The sequence below is a fragment of the Chroicocephalus ridibundus genome, chromosome 3 (genome assembly GCF_963924245.1).
Source record: "Chroicocephalus ridibundus chromosome 3, bChrRid1.1, whole genome shotgun sequence".
Taxonomy (NCBI): Eukaryota; Metazoa; Chordata; class Aves; order Charadriiformes; family Laridae; genus Chroicocephalus; species Chroicocephalus ridibundus.
In genome coordinates, this window is record NC_086286.1 from 20344313 (window position 1) to 20364355 (window position 20043).

At 39.3% G+C, this 20043-nt stretch overlaps 1 protein-coding gene across 1 annotated transcript in view; it reads left to right on the forward strand.

Annotated features, from left to right (window-relative positions):
• MRPS5 (mitochondrial ribosomal protein S5) overlaps positions 1 to 20043 on the forward strand; it is a 58423-nt gene that overhangs the window by 19733 nt on the left and 18647 nt on the right. The window contains exons 4-5 of the mRNA XM_063328312.1: positions 224 to 457; positions 5853 to 5887. Of these exons, the coding sequence (XP_063184382.1) occupies positions 224 to 457; positions 5853 to 5887 (269 nt within the window). The remainder of the gene's footprint in view (positions 1 to 223; positions 458 to 5852; positions 5888 to 20043) is intronic.

Consider the following 20043-nt stretch of genomic DNA (forward strand, 5'->3'; position numbering starts at 1 on the left):
TCTTTTAATTTCCGTGGTGTCAGAACTGCTTGAGATATTTTTGTCTTTTAAAAAAATCCTGATATGGTTGTTTAATGTTATTCTTGGGTTTTAAATGTAAATTCTGTATGGTAAAATGCACTTGAAATATGTGAGAACCTTCCATTTTATTGCATTTTTCTGGTGTGCAGAGTTTCAGTCCTAATTTGGCATAAAAATCTAATTTTTCTCTGTTATTTTTAAGGACGTTCTGGTTTCCTCTGGCCTGGTCTTAATGCTCCTGTGATACAAAGTGGGAGAGTCCAGGCAGTTACCCAACGCAAAAAAGAAGAACGAGAGAGGATTCAGTCTGAAATTGTTCAGCAGAGAGATACATGGGAGAAGAAAAGAAAAACAAAAATTAAGAGAGAGGGAGGATGGAGTGGAAAGTGTTGGGGAGGTGTCCTTCTGGATCCTCCTGACCCAGGTCCTAATGGAGGTAAGAAAACTGTATCTATCTTTGTCTTACTTAGCCTTTCTGATAAGTGGCTTGGAGAAAGTGAGATACAGACTTTTCCTGTGATTGAAAATCAATTTTATACTTTTCTCTTATATGCCTATACATGAACAAGGGAGCTAAATCAAAGAAGTTGTGTTAACACAAGTGACCTTTGTTAAATCACTACTTAGTTTAATATAGCTGTTAGACTGTTCTATGACATTATAGACTGCATGATGTTACGCTAAATTACAGAGTACTCTGTTATGTTATAGGACTCTGGAAGTATGGAAATACTTTTCTGTGTTCAACATCAATTGTATTGAGTATGAAATATAGTTATGGTTTTCTTATAGTTTCTTAAAGGATCCTGTGGGATAAATCAGCCTTTTTTTTTCTAGGTCATATAATGAAATATGGTTAAAGATGATGTAGTTTGAATGTAGCTAATAGAAGTTCGTTCTTTATTTATTTATTTATTTGCTGCCTAGTTAAATATCATAGTGAAACATATCTCCTAAACCTAGATCAGAGACGTGACCTGAACCTTTTTTACAATGCTGTTATTCAGACCCCTAGAAATTCTATAGTAGCTATTTAACATTTAGAATCCTAATCCTTTCCAACTAATTAAGTATGAAAATGAGTTGTTACTCATATTCAGCTGAGTTTTTTCTTGTTAAACACTTAATGATGCTTGCATGTTTAATGACGTCTTTCTGTAGGCTTTTATAGTAAGATGAGCTAAGAAAAACAGGTGATGTTTTCTAGCACTTGTTTCAGGCTTGTTGCAGACTCCAGTCATTCTAGCAGTTAAGCTTGTACATGCTTTTGGAGCTGTCTTTGTCCAGGAGTATGGTCTCCCAGGGCCAGCTTGGATCTTGGAACATATTTTGCAGCAAGTGAACATAAATGGGAAATTACATACATGGAATCACAGTTATATTCTGGTCTGATTTTCTTGCAGTCACCTTTGCTCCCCAGTCTGCCTGGTGCTTTGTTTATTAATTTCTTTCTGTCTGTGAATGTTTTCTGGTTACGTTCTATTGGACATGAATTAAAAATCCAGGCATGCTTTGAACCAAGCCATAAGGTAGTGAGAGCATTGTCTTTCCAGTGTGATCTAATGCCTTTGTCCATAAACTGAAGTTACGCTGGCATTTTTGTAGCTTTCTGCTTTGTAAATCCATGTCATTGTAGCTATCTACTACTTCTCTGTTCCCTTCCCAGCTTTTCCGTTCATGTAGGTGGGGTAGATGATTTTGTGGCTTTTGTTGCTGTAGTGTCTGAGATATATTGTTTCCCTCAGATTTACCTTGTCTTGCCCGACAGTCTCTTCAAGTATTTTTTTGATGCCTTCAGTTTTAAGAGCAATTAATTCTGTTTTAATATTAGCAGAATACTGCAGTATACAAATGAAACATTTCCTATATTTATTTCCCTGTGTTTCATTTTATTACCTTGAAAGCAAATATTCCATGGAAGGCAGTGAGGTGACAATGGACTTGGCAGCCTGTCACTGAATCTTACAACTGAAAAATAGAAGATTTGAGAAATTAATGAGTTGTTCCAAATTCCCCATAAGTCAGTGGTGGAATATAGAGAAAGTCAAGAAAATTTCATGTTTCTAGTTCCATACTTTGAACACAAGACTATGTTGGTTTTAAATTTAAATATATTTTCAAGCAGTTTATTCCATTAAAAGAAGTGGCAGCTGTTGCAAACAACATTTATGCATGTATGAATTTTACCTTCCGGTGTTTTCTTTGATTTTGCTTTTGGCTGGTATATTGATGTTGATTACTTGCATTAAAGTTTGCTGTGTGGAAGCTGTAATAGTCAGGTCAGGTTCTGCCAAAAAGAGGAAAAGGTACTACAATCAAAATAGGAACATGAAACTGTCAAGCTTGTATTATAAATATGCTTGAGAAGAAGCAGTTTCTGACTAGTATACATCAATTTCCTTTTAATCTGTTAAAAATTGTGCGGATTTTCATGTCCACATAGTTCTTTCAGCATCTTTTTATTCAGAGAATTAATGATTTTGCAGGGGAACTGGGGCATTGACTGTGTGCAAAGCACTGTCAAGGTGGTAGGGGGAGTAGATCAGAAACCGCCAAACCCCATCAATCCTTTTGTCCTGAGACTGTGGTGTGTTTGGATTCCCTGGTGGCTAAGTAAGCATGAACGCTGAGTGAGATTCTGCAGTTCAGCCCTTCCTAATATTCTGGTATTAGATTCTCTAGTAACAAATGGAGATTGAGCATATGTGGCAGCTTTGCTTCAGCAGCATTTGTATTTTCTACTGAAAACAGGTACAGGAAGTTTGTCGAAACCTCGATGTTGTTAGCCTTCAACATCTGACAAGTTTGTTTCAAATTGACCAATATGTTTAAAAAAAAAAAAATAATTGGGGACATACTGTGATTTTTATATGCTTCATTCTTTCAGGGGGATCTTCTTCTGCATCATCTTTACTATGAGTAGAGTAAGAACAGTATTTTTCAGTTGGAAATAAAATTATTTTTCGACCAAGTTTACAGTGTTTCTATGCAACTGAAGAGGCTTCAGAGAGGAGCAGAGTGCCTGTTGGCATTTATATCCTCTACTGTGAGCTAGAAGTCTGCTTCGTGTAGAGTAACAGATCTCTAAATTGTGCCAAGATGCTCATGTTTATAATCATCTTGGAGATTATATGTAAACGATAAAGCAATGTTTGGTGAAGGAATGAGTCCCCTGTTCTTCACCATTATAGTGTTTTCAGCTCCCAAGTCTTTCTCAAGAATCTCACTGTGACTACAGCAAATAAAATAAGTATTAAGTGCCTCAATTAACACTGGTCTTCTATGTTGTACTGAAATCATAGAATCATTTAGGTTGGAAAAGACCCTTGGGATCATCGAGTCCAACCATCAACCCCACTCTACAAAGTTCTCCCCTACACCATATCCCCTAACACCACATCTAAACGACTCCTAAACACATTCAGGGATGGTGACTCCACCACCTCCCTGGGCAGCCTATTCCAGTGGCTGACCACGCTTTCTGTGAAGAATTTTTTCCTAATGTCCGATCTAAACCTACCCTGTTGCAGCTTGAAGCCATTCCCTCTTGTTCTATCACTTAATTACATGTGAGAAGAGACCAGCACCAACCTCTCTACAATGTCTTTTCAAGCAGTTGTAGAGAGTGATGAGGTCTCCCCTCAGCCTCCTCTTCCTCAAACTAAACAGTCCCAGCTCCTTCAATCGTTCCTCATAACACTATTGTTCCTGAGTAGATTGAAAAAACAGAATGTTAGAAGGATCTGTTACCTGTTCTGCTTCTTATAGCAAGGCATTGCATCTTACTCCATTGTTTTGAAAGTCAGTAGGTTTTTTTTCCACAGCCAAGCTGATAATAGAATATGCTTTGTGCAAAAATGTATCAGTATTAAAATATAGATCACTTATAACTATGCTCTCAGTTCCATAAAAGGAAATAATATATTTGCAATTTATATTCGAGTGCTTGTGTGGTCATCAGGTCTTGAAACAGCAACTCGGAGAAAATGAGATCTTTTTGGCAGTATCCGTGATTTGCAGCATTTTTGCCTGCTTCCATGAAATGGAGTTGGAGAAATGCTGGTGGAACTGCTGAAAGCCAAGCCTGAGGGATTGACTTTTCTTACAGCGTGTGTCGGGGTGAAGGCCTATGGAGAAGATCTGCCTGGGCTGCTGTTCGCATGGGTTTGCGTTCTCTCCTTTGACGTACCGTCTTTGGAGGTGGCACCTGTAGATGGCCTTGTCATGCCCAGAGCTCTCTGTTATTCTTGCTCTTTCCTTCCCTACGATGTTGTGAGACCCTTCAAAATCTTGCTGCTTTGAAGTTCCTTGTTATGACAGAGCAGAAACTTACTTTCTGTGCAGTGAGAAGGATGTGTTCGCCACTTAGAGCCAAATGTGTAATGCTCACCTGAACAGAGCTCCATGTTCAGTGCTTCAGTACCGCTGTGATGAAAAGACTTGAACACAGATGTGACGTGGAAGCGATCTTTATTTTACAGTCCAACACACCTTAACTGTTACTAGACAAAATAAATGATGCTGTAGTTGTGATTGCAAAGACATTTTTTTCAGACAGAATTTGAAATTGATAGAGGGAAAAAAAAAAAGGTCTGGCTATGTGATTCTTGATTATTTGAAGTGGCTATGTATTGTATTGTTTTGTTTTATCCCCCACCCCTTTTGGGAATTTCACAGAAATACGTGTCAAGAAATACCTGCAATTTCTTTGAATTACCCGTTGATTGTCTAATGCAAGTTTCAGAATACTCTGAACAATATTGGATAATAGTTTGGCTGTAACAGAAGTGACCCATTTGGTGATGCACCTTTCTATTTTGTAACCACTTACATCCTTTGCTCAGTGTATATGAAATTTGGGATTCATTTACAGTTTTAGAGCAGTATTTAGGGAAGACGTCAGTTCACACTGCCAGCCAGTGAAAACCCAAAACTCTTTTTTCTTAACACACTGTGGATAGTTATTTTTCATAGCATTTCTGCAGTTGGAAAGAGTTAGGAATCAGATATAATTTAACAAAAATTCTTCAATGTAAGTGGTGAGTTGCAGCGATTTCCAAAAGGAAGTTTCAGATTTAATTTGGAGAGGATGTATAGCTTAGCTTGTGATCAAAATATTAATCAGATTCTGAGGATGTCTCCGTTTTTGTGTCAGCTTTGCTTTCTGTGTGATGTTCAAACAAAGCAGTTAAATTTGTATGTCTTACTGTACCATTTTAAAAAAAAAAATTATTTTTCTCCCTTTCTGCTACTTTGGTTATTTAGGTTGGACAGTCTTTGGAGACTGTTTCCATCTTACTTTCCGGCATGTATGGTACTTAAAAAGATGAGGTATTGATTGCAGCTGGAGGTTGGGGTCCCTAATAGAGCACAGTGAATCTATTTAATCACTGTCATCTCTTACTACAGGAGCTGTGTTGTAATTATAACAAGTAGTATTACACTTTCTGGGAAGTTACCATTTTAACTGTTTTTTTTTTTAAGCTAATTTTCCTCACATATGTTGACTTCACTGAAGAAATTAAAAACACCTACGCTTTATAAATAAGAACTATATTCTGTTTTTTCACCAACCTTATTCTAAAAGAAGTTGAATGAATGGTGTAAAGTAAAAAAACATTTGAGGTCTTTTTAACAGGAAGCAGCTAACGAAGCTCACTTTTGATATGTTTTTTCAAATTATTCTTACTTTTGCTACTTACTGCTGACATTAATTTCTAAATTACAGTTACATAAAAATTGTGTCCTTTTTAAATTATACCGCCTACAGGGCGCTGTGCTGATAGGCAAGTAATACAAGGAAATGTAATACCCTATTTTTCTCCCAACAGAAACTTACGAAGATTTTGAAACAAGAGTCATTGAGGTAAGCATTACAGATCTTTTCAAGGACTTCAAATATTTATCCCTCTTTTATATTGAGCTTGCAATTATTTAACCAGTCTCTGCTAAGTCAATCTTACAGCAGTGGGAATTAGTTTGGTATTCTGTTTCAATGGCATGACATAAGGCCCCAATGAAAAGAACGCCAGATTATCTTCTCTGTTGAGCAAATAATATCTAATTCAAAGGTGGTTTGGAGTAACTCTGAAATGGCAAATTCCCACAGATAAAGCTTTTAAGAGTTGACATACAACCATAATAAGGAATACAGTAAAGCGTTAAGGTTATTTCTCAGGCAAAACTACAAGTAGGAAGTTGTATAATTCTGCTTGTAAAATAAATAATGAATTATAGGGGGGAAGCAGCAGCCCCAGGCAGAGAGTGAGTGGGATGAAGATCCCATTTTGTGTGTGTCTCAAGTAATAAAATACTCACTTGCCCTAGACGTCTTAAACTGTGATATTTGTGTCTTCTGGGAAAAATATTCCGACAAAATTTCCCATTCATAGTTTTATATCCACTTTGTCATTGTGCTTATTGACAGAGTAAAGATGATGGTTATGAATGGACTAATGCAAGTCTTGTTTCCACCCTCACTTCTGAACAGATTATATTGCATCAACTCACTTTAAAAATGTCTATCAATCAAAAGTAGTAACTGGCAAGAGATGTCTGTGTTCCGATATTTTCCTTGTCTCTGATTTTTAGTAAATAAGATCTAGTATATGCTGTAAATCCTGCTATCTTTATTTACAAGTAATAAGGTTGACTCCTACGTGCTTATCTCACAAACTTATTCCTGGTTGAACTTCATAGAATTATTCTCTGTACTCTTGAACTCTGTGACTGGTTGACTAGGGCTTCTTAATGGAAGTCTGGAATATTTTAAAGAACAGCCTGTGTGCTGAAACGCGTTCTGCATGTCCTAGGTATTTAATGAAATATAACAAGGCCAAGTGCCGGGTCCTGCACTTGGGTCACAACAACCCCATGCAGCAATACAGGCTTGGGGAGAAGTGGCCGGAGAGCTGCCCAGTGGAAAAGGACCCAGGGTGCTGGTCGACAGCCGGCTGAATATGAGCCAGCAGTGTGCCCAGGTGGCCAAGAAAGCCAACAGCATCCTGGCCTGTAGCAGCAATAGTGTGGCCAGCAGGACTAGGGCAGTGACCATCCCCCTGCACTTGGTACTGATGAGGCCCCACCTCGAGTACTGTGTCCAGTTTTGGGCCCCTCACCACAAGAAGGACATTGAGGTGCTGGAGCATGTCCAGAGAAGGGCAACGAAGCTGGTGAGGGGTCTGGAGAACAAGTCCTACAAGGAGCGGCTGAGGGAGCTGGGGGTGTTCAGCCTGGAGAAAAGGAGGCTGAGGGGAGACCTTATCGCTCTCTACAGCTACATGAAAGGTGGCTGTAGCCAGGTGGAGGGTGGTCTCTTCTCCCAAGTAATAAGCAATAGGGCAAGAGGAAACAGCATCAAGTTGCACCAGGGGAGGTTTAGGTTGGATGTTAGGAAAAATTTCTTCACAGAAAGGGTTATCAAACGTTGGAACAGGCTGCCCAGGGAAGTGGTTAAATCACCATCCCTGGAGGTATTTAAAATTTGTGTAGATGTGGTGCTGAGGGACATGGTTTAGCGGTGGACTTGTCAGTGTGACCTTTTTGGGTGGACTTGATGATCTTAAAGTTCTTTTCCAACCTAAGTGACTCTGTGCTTCTATGAAATCAGCATATCACCTTAGAATAATTTTGTTGTGGTAAATTAAGAAGCTACAGAAATTTAAAAATATTTAATTTCATTACATTGTCACCGTTTTCAAACATACAGTGACTTTCCAGTGCGTAACTGGTTGTATGCAGTCCCTTGGTTGGTGTGAAGTGATATTACTAAATCCATGTCACTCAACATACTTGTGACTGACAACAAAACTTAAAGCTAAAGGGTAAGGTCCTTAATGCTACCAAAAAAGTTATTTAGCGACCCAAATTCTTAACGACTTCAACAGAAACACCACTCAGAATATGGTAAGAGAAGATACTTATTTCAAATGTGATAAAGGTGGATTTTGCTTCAAGAACAAGGTAATAATTTTTAGTGGTGAAATGTGTGAATTGTTAATAATGCAGATATGGGGACCCGTGTTACTTCTCAATGGAAAAGCCATTACTGATGAAGGCAACTTGCAACTCATTCCAAAGCAGGCCATCAACAATTGGTGCTATGCGCACCCACACTATTGCAAGATATTTTATGCTTCCCATTTATCTTATTAGTTTTTCTTTCATTTCAAATGCATTAGTTGCTATGGAAACGGTAGAACTAGTATAAGCATTGTTGGGGGGAACCATGACTTCAGAAATAAATTGATTTCTTGTGACTCATTTGCTCCCAGTCCAGGATCAGATGAATCACAGCATCCAGAAAGGGACCAGCTCTGGAAGTGAGAGCAATTATTTGCTCTCTGTCCTTGCATTTTCCCTTTTCTTCTACTTGTGTTGTAATTTTAGTGAGACTTGTGGTAGCAGTGGCCAAGTCATTTCCTACCCTATCTGTGTCCAGAAGTTTGTTTTTTAGCCAACTGAAATATCAATTTTTTTTAATTTCTTTTTTTAAAGACATAATTTTTTGAAAGGACATGATATTTGCTAAAATGATTGATCCATTAGAAAGCAACACCCTCTACGATGTGGCAAATTGACCGTTTCCAGCTGGGGCCATCACAAAGCTCCCAGATAAGATACCATTTGGCTAAGTCTTTCTTGTTCATATGTATTGATCTTATTGGTGAAGGAGAAGGGGCTGGGAAGATTCAGTGTTACTTGCAGCACTTTACAGTGGGCTGTGATTTTAGAGCCGTGTTCAGCTCCTTGTGCCCTGAAGCCCACTTTGCCAGTCTGTGGAGCCCCATAAAGCAAGAAACTGCCTATGACTCTTCAGGTCAGCTGCAGGATGGAGGAAGGCATCCTTGTGGAGCGTTCTGCAGAGGTGGTTGTGAGAGAGCCCTCCCACTCTGGAAACAGCTGCTGCAAGGTGGCTTCCTTTGCATAATTGGGCACCCTGGGTGGAAGAATCAGAGCCTCCAGTAACTGCTGTTGAAGTCTCACAGACCAAATGAAACCCTAAGGACTTTTGGTCAAAATTTGGATTGTGCTTTGGTTAAACCTTGTTATACAAATACTCGGGTGCATAAATCAACCCAGTAGCTTTGTATGTAAAGTAATTAGAATCATACAGTATCTCGAGTTGGAAGGGACGGATTAAGGATCATTGAGTCCAACTCCCTGTTCCTCACAGGACTACCTAAAACTAAGCCATAGGACTAAAAGCATGGTCCAGACACTCCTTGAACTCTGACAGGCTTGGTGCCATGACCACTTCTGTGAGGAGCCTGCTCCAGTGACCGAGCACCCTCTGAGTGGTAATTTTCCTAATGTCCAATCTGAGCTTCCCTGGTACAGGTTCATTCCATTTCCTGATGTCCCATCACTGGTCACCAGAGAGAAGAGATCATCAGCTCCCCCTGTGCTTCCCTCCTTGAGGAGGGTGTAGATGCGATGAGGGCACCCCTCAGCCTTCTCCAAGCTGGAAAAACCAAGTGACCTCAGCTGCTCCTTTGAAGTCTTGCCCTTGAGACAAGGTCATCCTCCTCCAGAACACTTTAATAGTTTGATGTCCTTCTTATATTGAGGCACCCAAAACTGTACAGAGTACTGGAGGTGGGGCCACACCAGTGCGATGTTGAGTGGGACAATCGCCTCCCTCAACCCGCTCACAATGCTGTGCTTGATGCACCTCAGGGCACGGTTGGCCTTTTTGGCTGCCAGGACACACTGTTTACTCCTATTCAATTTGCCATCAACCCAAACCCCAGACCTCTTTCATCGGGGCTGCTCTCCAGCCTCTCGTCCCCCAGTTTATATGTATAGCCAGGATTGCCCTGCCCCAGGTGGAGAATTTGGCACTTGCCCTTGTTACATTTCATGATTGGTGATTGCCCAGCTCTCTAGTCTATCCAGATGTCTCTGTAAGGCCTCTCTGCTCTTGAGGGAGTCCACAGCTTCTCCTAATTCAGTATCATTGGCAAACTTACTTAATGTACATTTGACTCCTGCGTCCAGATCATTTATAAAAACATTAAAGAGCACAGGCCCTAAAATTGAGCCCTAGGGAACCCCACTGATGACTGGCCGCCAGCCTGATGTAACCCCATTTACTGTAACCCTTTGAGCCCAACCCAACAGCCAGTTGTTCACCCAACGTGCTACGGACATGTCTAGCTGTGATAGGGGACTGTGAGAGACAATATCAAAAGCTTTGCTAAAATCCAGACACCCCACATCTGGTAGCTTCCTTTGGTCAACTAGATGGGTGACCTTGTCATAAAAGGAAATTAAGTTAATTAAACAGGATTTTCCCCTCGTGAAGCTGTGCTGGCTATGATCAGTCGCATAAACTTGTCACTTTAGAACATTCTCATGTTGTTTACTTTCCCTCAGATGAAATTGCTTATTAGACTTATGTTCCTTTCAGGGTTATTATCAGAACCTTCACTTGCAATTCATATTTAACTACTTTATTATTGAAAAACTATACTAGTCTAGCTGCTGCTTTGAAAAAGAGACTGCTCTCATTTCTAACCATGATCAGAGAGCCAAGGTATTAACCTGAATCAATACACATTCGGTGATAGATTGTGATACTGTGATAGATGCACATCAGGTCTCTTTGCTTAATATGAATGTTGATACCCTTTTATCACTAAAATGAAGTGTCCATTGAGTTGTTATGCAGTTTTAAATGGCTAGAGATGACTGTTCATCGCTTTACTTTTACTTACGTGACTACAGCTTCACTTACCAAACAGGTCTGTGAAACATTGCCTGTATTTTTAGCCAATATTATGTTGAACCTGTGTCCATACAAGGTATTTGTTCCAAAGTACCTGTGTTTGAGTTTCTATTCAGTCTCACTCACAGCATATCATTTGTTTTCCACTACCAAAGTTCATTAGTGATGCCCTTTTTGGAAGGGATCGCACTCTCTCTCTCCATTACCATGTGTTGTCATAGAATGTTGGAACAGCTGGTTTTCCTTCATGCAGATCCTTTTAAAATCCTTTGTCTGAAAAACCTGGCAAGGAATAACATGTTCTTAATTAGTAGGATGCACTTGAAAACAGTTATTCTGTCTCAAGATTTTGCATTATGGTCATAGTAAAACCTCGTATTCAGCTTTTGATCTATTTGAGACTGCAACTTTCTTGTGTACTGCATATCTCTAAGAAAACCGTAAGTGCCAAACATTTATTTTTCTTGCCCGACCTTATGCCTGATTGCATTTTTCTTGGAACGTGGCCAGACATCTCCCTTTTTGAGACAGGAAAAAGTGAACCAGTCTCTTGACAATAAAATCAGAGCTGGTGCCTAAAGAACTGTGAAATCAAGTGTTTACTTGGTTTGGAGAGAAAGGAGAAAGTTGCCCTTTAAGTGGGATTGTAGTCAAAGAGGGAAGGAGATGGCCATGTCCCAGTCCAGAACAGGACCAAATGTATAGAGCAGAGAGTCCCTTTATCTGCCTTTTATTGGTGGTACTTTGCAATAGGTTTAGGAATAGGACGCGAGATGTGCAAGAGACCTTAAAGCTACATCAGCACCTAGTTTCCATCACTGTCTCTTTTGAGAAAAATAGCAGATACTTCAAGTTAAGGAAATAAATAATGTCCTTTGATAATAATACTCTTACATTATTATTACGTTACTCTTATTTAGAGGCTTAGGATAAAGGGTGGAACCAGAAGTACTGAATATCAGCTGTGAACCACATCTCTTATGTGGAAACAAGAAAGGGATTTCTGTCTTTTTGTTTTTAGCTCTCAACTCCCTGTCATTGTCACCTCTCTTTGGAATGGTGGTCAACTGCCTTTTGCTTGAAATTATTTGCCATTCCTTGGTGAGGTACTTTCCATGAAGAAGTGTTTTATTCAGAAATTATATTCATCAATATTTGAGAATTTTAGTGTTTTATTTGATGTGATAATGGGACTCTATCCATTGTCTTAATGAAATATGTGTGGCCAGGGAAGGTACGATTTTGCCAGAATTAAGATAAAATACTTTTTAAATGGCCTTGAGTAACTAATAAATAGTGTATACCGGGTGCAAGAGTAAGAACAAAGTTAATATAACTGAGAGCAGCACTCATTTCTTTCAAACTGTGTACAAGGATAACCTATTGGAAAATGAGTTACTTTAAGTCTATTTAATTGGGAGAGAGGGATTTTCCTTAAGCAGAATAGCCTGATTCACAACAGCTCCTTGTCTGAAAGTTAAAAGAATAATCAGGCAAGTCAGAAGCTGACTGACAGCTCTACTCCAGAAAAGCCTCTGAAGGTTCTCTCCTGTCCTGATAAATGAGCAAACAGGTTTCTTTGTCCTTGATTATCTTCCTGCATTTCGCTGAGACGACCATCAGTTGGGAATCCATCCAGCGGCTTGAAAGATTTCTCGATTACTCCTATGTATCAAAATCCAGTGGTTTTGAATCTCTTCTGAGACATGGAAAACGATGTTGTATTGTAATGTCAGATTGTGTAATTAAAAGTCATGAGTTGGTTTATTTTCTTTTACAAAATCCTCCAAAGGGGACAGGAATAAGCTGTTTTACATGTCCTGCTGTGACAAGGATAAGAAGCAATGGATTTAAATAATGAGCAAGGGAAATTTAGCCAGAAAGTATGGAGTTGCAAATGGAAAGTTGACTGCTAGGATGGATTATTGGAAGTTTATGGGATGTCTGTCACTGGATGTTTTTAAAAACAAGTTAGATAAATCTGTCAAGAGGGGGTGGGGAGACAAAGTCGGTAACCTTCTACCCATTTTCCTATGATTCTTTAAGACTTTTCAGGTGAATTTCATTTAATCTATAGGCATCTTTGTGTACTCTACTTATTTTCCTTTGTAAGTAGCATAATTATTAAGGTTAGGGTAGATTTACCTTCAAATATATGTACTCAGCACCCAAGGAGTATTCATCTGACGCTGTCATGAGGTGAAAGTAGATCTGTAGCCAGTATGTGTGATGAGAGAGAAGAGAAATGGTTTCCTCCCTGGTAGCAGCTGGAAGTAGTCTGTAATCTAGTCCATATATATATATATCTATATTTATATATCTCTCTGCAGCAGTTGAACTGTTCTCTTTCTGTATTGGATGCATTTGAGAACAGCGCTGTCCTGTTGGAACTTCCAAAGGGCTTTCATCCTGCCCGAGTTAAAAATATATTTCCTTCCTTCTCCTAATTTCTAGAGTCCCCTCTCCCTGTAAATGTAGTGAATCCCTCCATTGCTGAGCTCATGTTTGTTCCTCACATTCTGTTTGCCCTGAAGCAGCGTTATGCAGACATTGTCTCAGGTGTCTCTGCTACTTGGTAGTGCTCTTTTATGTTGACGATGAAGATGAGCAAAATCACTTTCCAATATCTGCTGCTCAGAGCGATGCTAACATCCTTGCGAATGAAAAATAGCTTCTTTTTCGTTTTTTTTTGTCAATTGTCTTTAAACTTTTTTATAGACCTTTCTTTGCCTTGCTGCCAGAGTAATTTTTTTCCTGAATTAAGTCCTCGTAATTTTTTTTCATTTTTAATTTTTTAGCATTCTAGTACTTAGACCTTAGAGTAAGATGAGTATTTGCAGGGTCCTTTGTGTTAACTTCACTACGTTATTTTATTCTTTGGGTATGATCACTATTTATTTTAAAACTAAATTGCTGTATAAGATCGACTTTTCTGTCTTCAACAGAATGTGTGAAGTGGTACTCGTATGCACAAGAACAAATTAAATTGAAGTTAGTTTAATGAGGGATATCTTTTCTGTTAATGAGTGTTTGCAGTCTAAATCTTAAGATAACATTTATCAAAGGATCTGACCTTCACTGGCAGTTCATATTTAATGCTCTATATGTCATGTGTATCTAAATAGACGTGAATATAAACCTATACGAATGAAGTTGGTATCAAGATTTTTTCTGTTTTCTCAAGTATCTCTAATATATTCTTGTCAAATTTGCCATTGGTGCCTAGACGTGGCAGAAAATAAAATGAGTAGCAAACTTGCATTTGATGTCACAGGTGGTTTGTTGCAATAATAAATGTGTTGCATGCTTCTATGCCTTATCGCATATGCTGGTGTGCATACTTCTAGACTTCCCCAAAACACCTTTTCAAGGATCATATTATTGGAAAAAAAGATGATGAAGATCTGATCATATGTAAGGGTATCATCTGATCCCTTTATATACCAAATTCCCATTTAATAGTATTGTAGAGATTATGTTGAGAATGATAAATGCAACAATGAACATTTACATGAGCATGAATGAGATGTCCTGAATTGCACCATGTACTTTTTATGCATTCTTATTTTAATATGCAAAATTGTCCTGGTTTGAGGTCCCCAGTTTTAAAACCACACACAGCACGATTTCATTTGAGATGCTGAAGAATCACAAAAGCCTTCTCTATTTTTTTTTTTAGTTCCTCTTAGGTCAGGAGTAGCTGTACACACAGTAGGTTGTTGTGGTGGGTTTTGGAAAACTCACACAATTTGTTAAAGCTCCTTTACTTAAAAGGAATTTTTTGGAGTGGATGGCATAGCAAAGACCATTTGGACCACTTAGCCTTTAGCTGTGTCTGTGTTGGAAGGCAGCTTGTAATAGTTGAGTTGCATGGGCACTGCACATAAAAGAATTGATTTTTCTTAACGAGCCCTGCAGTTGGCAGTGCTTTTAGTTAATTGAAAGGGCACATTGCAGAAAAGTGGCTGTGTTTTGTTGCTGTGACATGTCACAACTGACTGTCAGTTTGGGTACTACAGTAGGTATTTACTAAAGTCTGCCATTCCATGTTGGCATAATTATTTGCAGTCAAATTCATTAGATTAAACAGCAAAATAAATTGCTATGCAATGGTTCCACGTGCTATAGAAATCCGTTTCACTGCTTTGTTGTATCTGAATAATCATAGAATGGTTTGGGTTGGAAGGGACCTCAAAGATCATCTCGTTCCAACCCCCTGCCATGGGCAGGGACACCTCCCACCAGACCAGGCTGCTCAAAGCCCCATCCAGCCTGGCCTTGAACACCTCCAGGGATGGGGCAGCCACAGCTTCCCTGGGCAACCTGTTCCAGTGTCTCACCACGCCCACAGTAAAGATTTTCTTCCTAATATCTAATTTAGACAATAAAAAAGCTTTTAGAAGCAGGTTGAGGCTTTACTGTTACACGAAATTGCCACAGGTGTGAACTGAGAAAGAGAAGTGGGTTTTGCAGAAAAACAGCAGGAGGAACAAAAACTATATTCAAAGTCAGAGTGAGCCCAAGATAATTGAGTCCTATAATTTTCTGATAACAAGTTTAGAAATAAACAGATCTTTTTTAGCATTCGTATTTTAAATAAATGGCATACATGATGCTATTTCTGTATGTCTTTTCCATTATCTTTATCTTCACAACAGTACAGGAGATTAAAACAATGTTTGCTGGGAAATTATATTTTGCAGGAAGAAACTGAAAGCCATTTTTAAAGGACTGTCTTAGGAACAAAGATACAAAAGCCCTTTTCTGTTGCGATTATGCTACTAGAAGGGCTGTGCTCCCTTGCTAAAAAAGAGAAATTGCTTATTAAAGTGTTTTCTTGTACTGTAGAAACAGAAAAGCTAACTTGATTTTTCCCTGCTTGTAGAATAGAGTACAGACAAGGTCAGATTTTCATGTAATCTAAAGTTGTCATAGAGAAAAAGCTAGCTTGAGCGAGCGCTAAGGGACTGCATGTTGGTTTTTTTTCTTGCTTTCCTATAGATTATTGCGTTACTGAGAGTGGGTGGCTTGGGCTACCTGTTTCTTTCTTTCCCTGCCCACCTGAAGGAATATTTTCTGCTTTGCGCATATATTACATGTGAGAAGAATTTCTGTGAATAGAATTGATGTAAAAGCTATAAACTGGTGTTTGCTGGTGTTTAACAGAATGTAATAATAGTGGTAGCTAAAATTTACAGCTGTAGTTGACATATGCCATTCTGATCTTAACTGGAAGGCTCCATTTCATGTATCATCCGTCCTCAGATGAATTTTTCTTCAGTTTTTCTCCAAAATCAACATGGTAACATAGTAAAAAATGTAGCCTACGTGATATCCTGTGTTACGATACTTGCCTCGTAGCACAATCAAAATTAGGAAGTGAGACCTAGTAAGCAGTAAGGCCTGAAAGCACCTAACATGAGATTAGTGGCCCTGTGAATCTTTCACAAAGGGGAGCTTTCTGAGGGAAAAGATAGAAGTTATAAATAATGCCCTTTGCAAAAGACAGATCTTGAGGTTTTTTTGTCCAGCGCTGAAGTTGCCGTCTGCCAGTTGTGAAAACTCTGCCTTTTGATCACTTACTACTATGTTCACGCTTTTTTGTTTTCTTTATCTGTTTCTGATAAAGATAACTTTACTTGAAGAATTTTGTGCAAGCATGGCCCCGTTGTAACTGGGTCAGTGCAACCTTTCCACTGCCAGAATAGTTCCCTTTTTCAGCCAGATGGTTAGGATACGGTACCGTCATTTTTAAACAAAAAAACCCAAAACAAACCAAAAAACATTGATTTGTATTTTGAGTGTTAAATTACAGAAAGGTATAGACTTGCTAAAGAAGTTCAGGTGAGGTGATAGAATCACGGAATGGTTTGGGTTGGAAGGGACCTCAAAGATCATCTTGTTCCAGCCCGCTGCCGTGGGGGGGTGTACAGAGAAATGGCGCAAAAGGCAGCAACGTAAAGGTGCTGGGACTGTCTTTAAAGCAAAAGCTGCTCTGTGCAGATAGAAGTATACTGGTGGTTTGGTTTAATACAGAGCTTCATGTGTCATGAGCTGGGTACCAGGATATTGGTATTACCTTTTTTGGTCCTTGAAATACAAAGTCATTTTATGTTGCTATTTTAGTTCAGAGTTAATCTCTCATTCTTTCTTATGTTTTAGGTAAAACTGTATGTGGACCTTTTTCTTTGGGGTGTTTTTGTGGGTTTTGTTTGTTTGTTTGTTTTTACTTTCTAAGACTATGGGAAGGGGGGGAAGTAGAGAGGACAAAAGAGATCTTTTTTAACACTTGCATAGTAAAAATGACTAACTGGTTCTTCCTTGGAATCAAGTAAATTGCATTGAGCGGATAATTGAGTGGATATTCTGAAAAGCACACAGATTATATTTGGTAGAAATTGAGTTAGTTTTGACCTTTACAGAAAGCCTTTGTGGAGAAATCCTTTTGTCTTATAATCAAGGTAGTGTGCAGTAAATGAAGCCAGATTCTAGGCTCTCGCCTAAATCTTCTCTCTTTTTTTGCACATTACCTCCAGTAGTATTCTTTACAGACTTTATTCTTAGTTGAATTGGCTTGAGATTGGGTAGGCTTCACGGAGTTGTATCATAGTGTTGGCAGGTCACGTCTGAGTCCTCATGTGCCAAGACTTCATGGAAAACCTGTAATTTCTTAAAGCTGGCAGTTTCTGCCAAGTGCATTTGGTCGTTTGCGTGTTCTTTCACTGTTTTCTTCATCTGGGTTCAAGCGTGCTTGTTTTGATTCTCTGAGACCTGTTTGGATGCAGCATTTACCTCAGCTGTTGTATGGCACTTTGGAGAAGCGAGATTCAAGAGAGCAATCAGGGAAAAAAGTGTTTTTCTGATCAGGGTCTGCACAACTTGCATCTGGTGTGGGTTGTGCTGCCCATGTGCAAAGTGATGTTAGGTGTGCTTGTCACGGCCCGATTGGATCGCTCAAATCTACAGGGCAACATACTCTGTAATTTAAACTTTTCTTTTATGAGCTTACTAGGAAGGAAAACAAACAACCAAGCACTCAGTCCCTTTTGTACGGACTAGTTTAACACGTGAATTCACTAGTTCATCACTTAACTCATGAGGTTTCTAACTCAAAAGGTTCTCTAATTCATAACTTGCAACTCCCAACTTGTACACCTGTAAGCAAAATAGTTACCAAACCAAGGGTAAGAATGCACATCCTTCTGCCTCTGTCACGGTGTGGGCGTCCCCTGTATCACGCCAGGAAGCACAAAAGCCTCAGCAGCCCAGCTGCTGTTGGATCCACTTCAAAAGCTTTTTGGGTGAGCTGACATATTTGTACCATCCAGCTTGGAAGCTTGGTCTGTACCATTGCCATGAGTCAGGGGATTCGAAAGAAACTGCCAGGCAATCGGTATGCAAGGATGGTGCTCCAGGGGACAGCAAGCCCTTCCCGGCCATCACGTTTGTCCTCACTTCGACCTAACGAAGCTGCTCACGGTGTACATCAGGCCTTAGCATGAGCTGTGCGTTAGCCAAAATCTGAGCAGGAGTTGAACGAACAGCCACTATTCCTAGCTGGAAATGATTAACAGAAGTCTCAAGGTTTATGTTCTTGCCGTTGAACGTCACCTGTATTTATTTAATCATCTGAATCCAGCCCTTGGCAAATATCAGTGGGGCAGTAGAGAAGGTTGGTCGAAAGCAGGGATAAAGTCAGAAAAACAAAGGTTTGTTGGGTCAAAATGATACGAAGGACCTTGTCGTAAGTATTTCTAAATGTATTGTCACAAAAGTGCGTGCAACTGCAGAGAGTTATCTGTAGGGAATATGAACACAGAAGAGACTAATAACTGTATCACTCTGTATCATTTGTTGTGCATCCACTAAATAAAAATAAATTGTCTAGGTGCAGCAGGGGATTGTTAATAGAACATAGGGCCATAGTTTCAACTTTCCACGAAGTAGCAAAAAACCCACGAGTCCATGTTTGTTTTAAGACCACAGAATTAATCTTCGTAGACTTGCTACTTGTGACAAAAAGAATATTCCTTAATACACAGTCTGATACCTTCGTTTCTTTTTATAAGTCATGGGAAATTGTTTTCTAGCTATTGTTTTTGCAAAGGGTGCAATAAAAAGGCTTGTGAAAAGGAAATGCTGCATGAAATTACAGCGTCTGAGATCCAGTGTTTGACATCCTTGACTGAAAAATTATACGGTATACAAGATACTCTCTGAGTAATAACTTACTTCAAATGAGATGCTGGCTCAAAAGTACTTTTGGGGGATTTGAGCTCTAGATTTTGCCTTTAGAAGTACAGGGAGGTTTTCTGTTCCCTGGATGATGCTGACAGTGTCTTTAGACTGACAATGAAAATTTCTAACAGTTTTTAAGATAGGACCTGAAGCAACCTGTCACAGGAAAGAATGAGAGGTCAGAGCTGTGCACTAGAATTTATTTCTGATATCCTTGGAGTTCTCAAGAGTTTTGGCCTGCCTTGAAAGTGGAGTTTAAGGATACTACCTCCAACTGGTTCTGGTGATTAAATAACTAAATCTTTTTATCTCTTTTACCTGTCAGCCTGTATGGATGAAATAATTGGCATTTGGAACATTCAGAAGCTTTTAGGTGAATTATAATTCCGCATGATTATGGATCATCCTTTGAAAAAGAAACAAAGCCATTTCAGATGTGGTACGACTTTGAGCACGCATTGTTGTGGGTTTAATCCAAAGGATCTGCACTCAGATGTGAGCTGTAGAATGAGGCCACATTTAGACACATGCTGTGTCAGTAGGGCATTTGAGCTATGTTATTTTTCCTAGTGAGTTATAGAAGAGTTTCACACATGTGACAGGGGAAAACTATCAGCACTAAACATGGTTTAGTCAATTGTTTCTCTGCAGGTTGGGCTCATTACTAATTTGGATGAGAACTGCACTTGGGGTTTATCCCAGAGCTGTGATGAGTAAGCCTATATAAAAGACACTTCAAATATCTGGTGAAAAACTTTCATCTGTTTTGCTGAGGAGTCCGGATTATTTTCTGTATTGCAGTTTCTCCACTTGCTGTGTCCTTGGGGGCTGGATGCACTGTGAACAGGACGGCTAATCTTCCTGCTTCTCAGAGGTTATAGCTACCGAATCAAATTCTTCGAAAGAGAAGTACTCTATTTATTCTACTGAAGGCCAAGTTGGAGCAAGTACTGACTGTTAGGGAATGTGATAAAAGGCCTGTCTGCCCACACACAAAGGAGCGCAGAGGCACTGGGAGGTAGAGGAACTGCAATAACACCCCGCCAGTGCTTCTC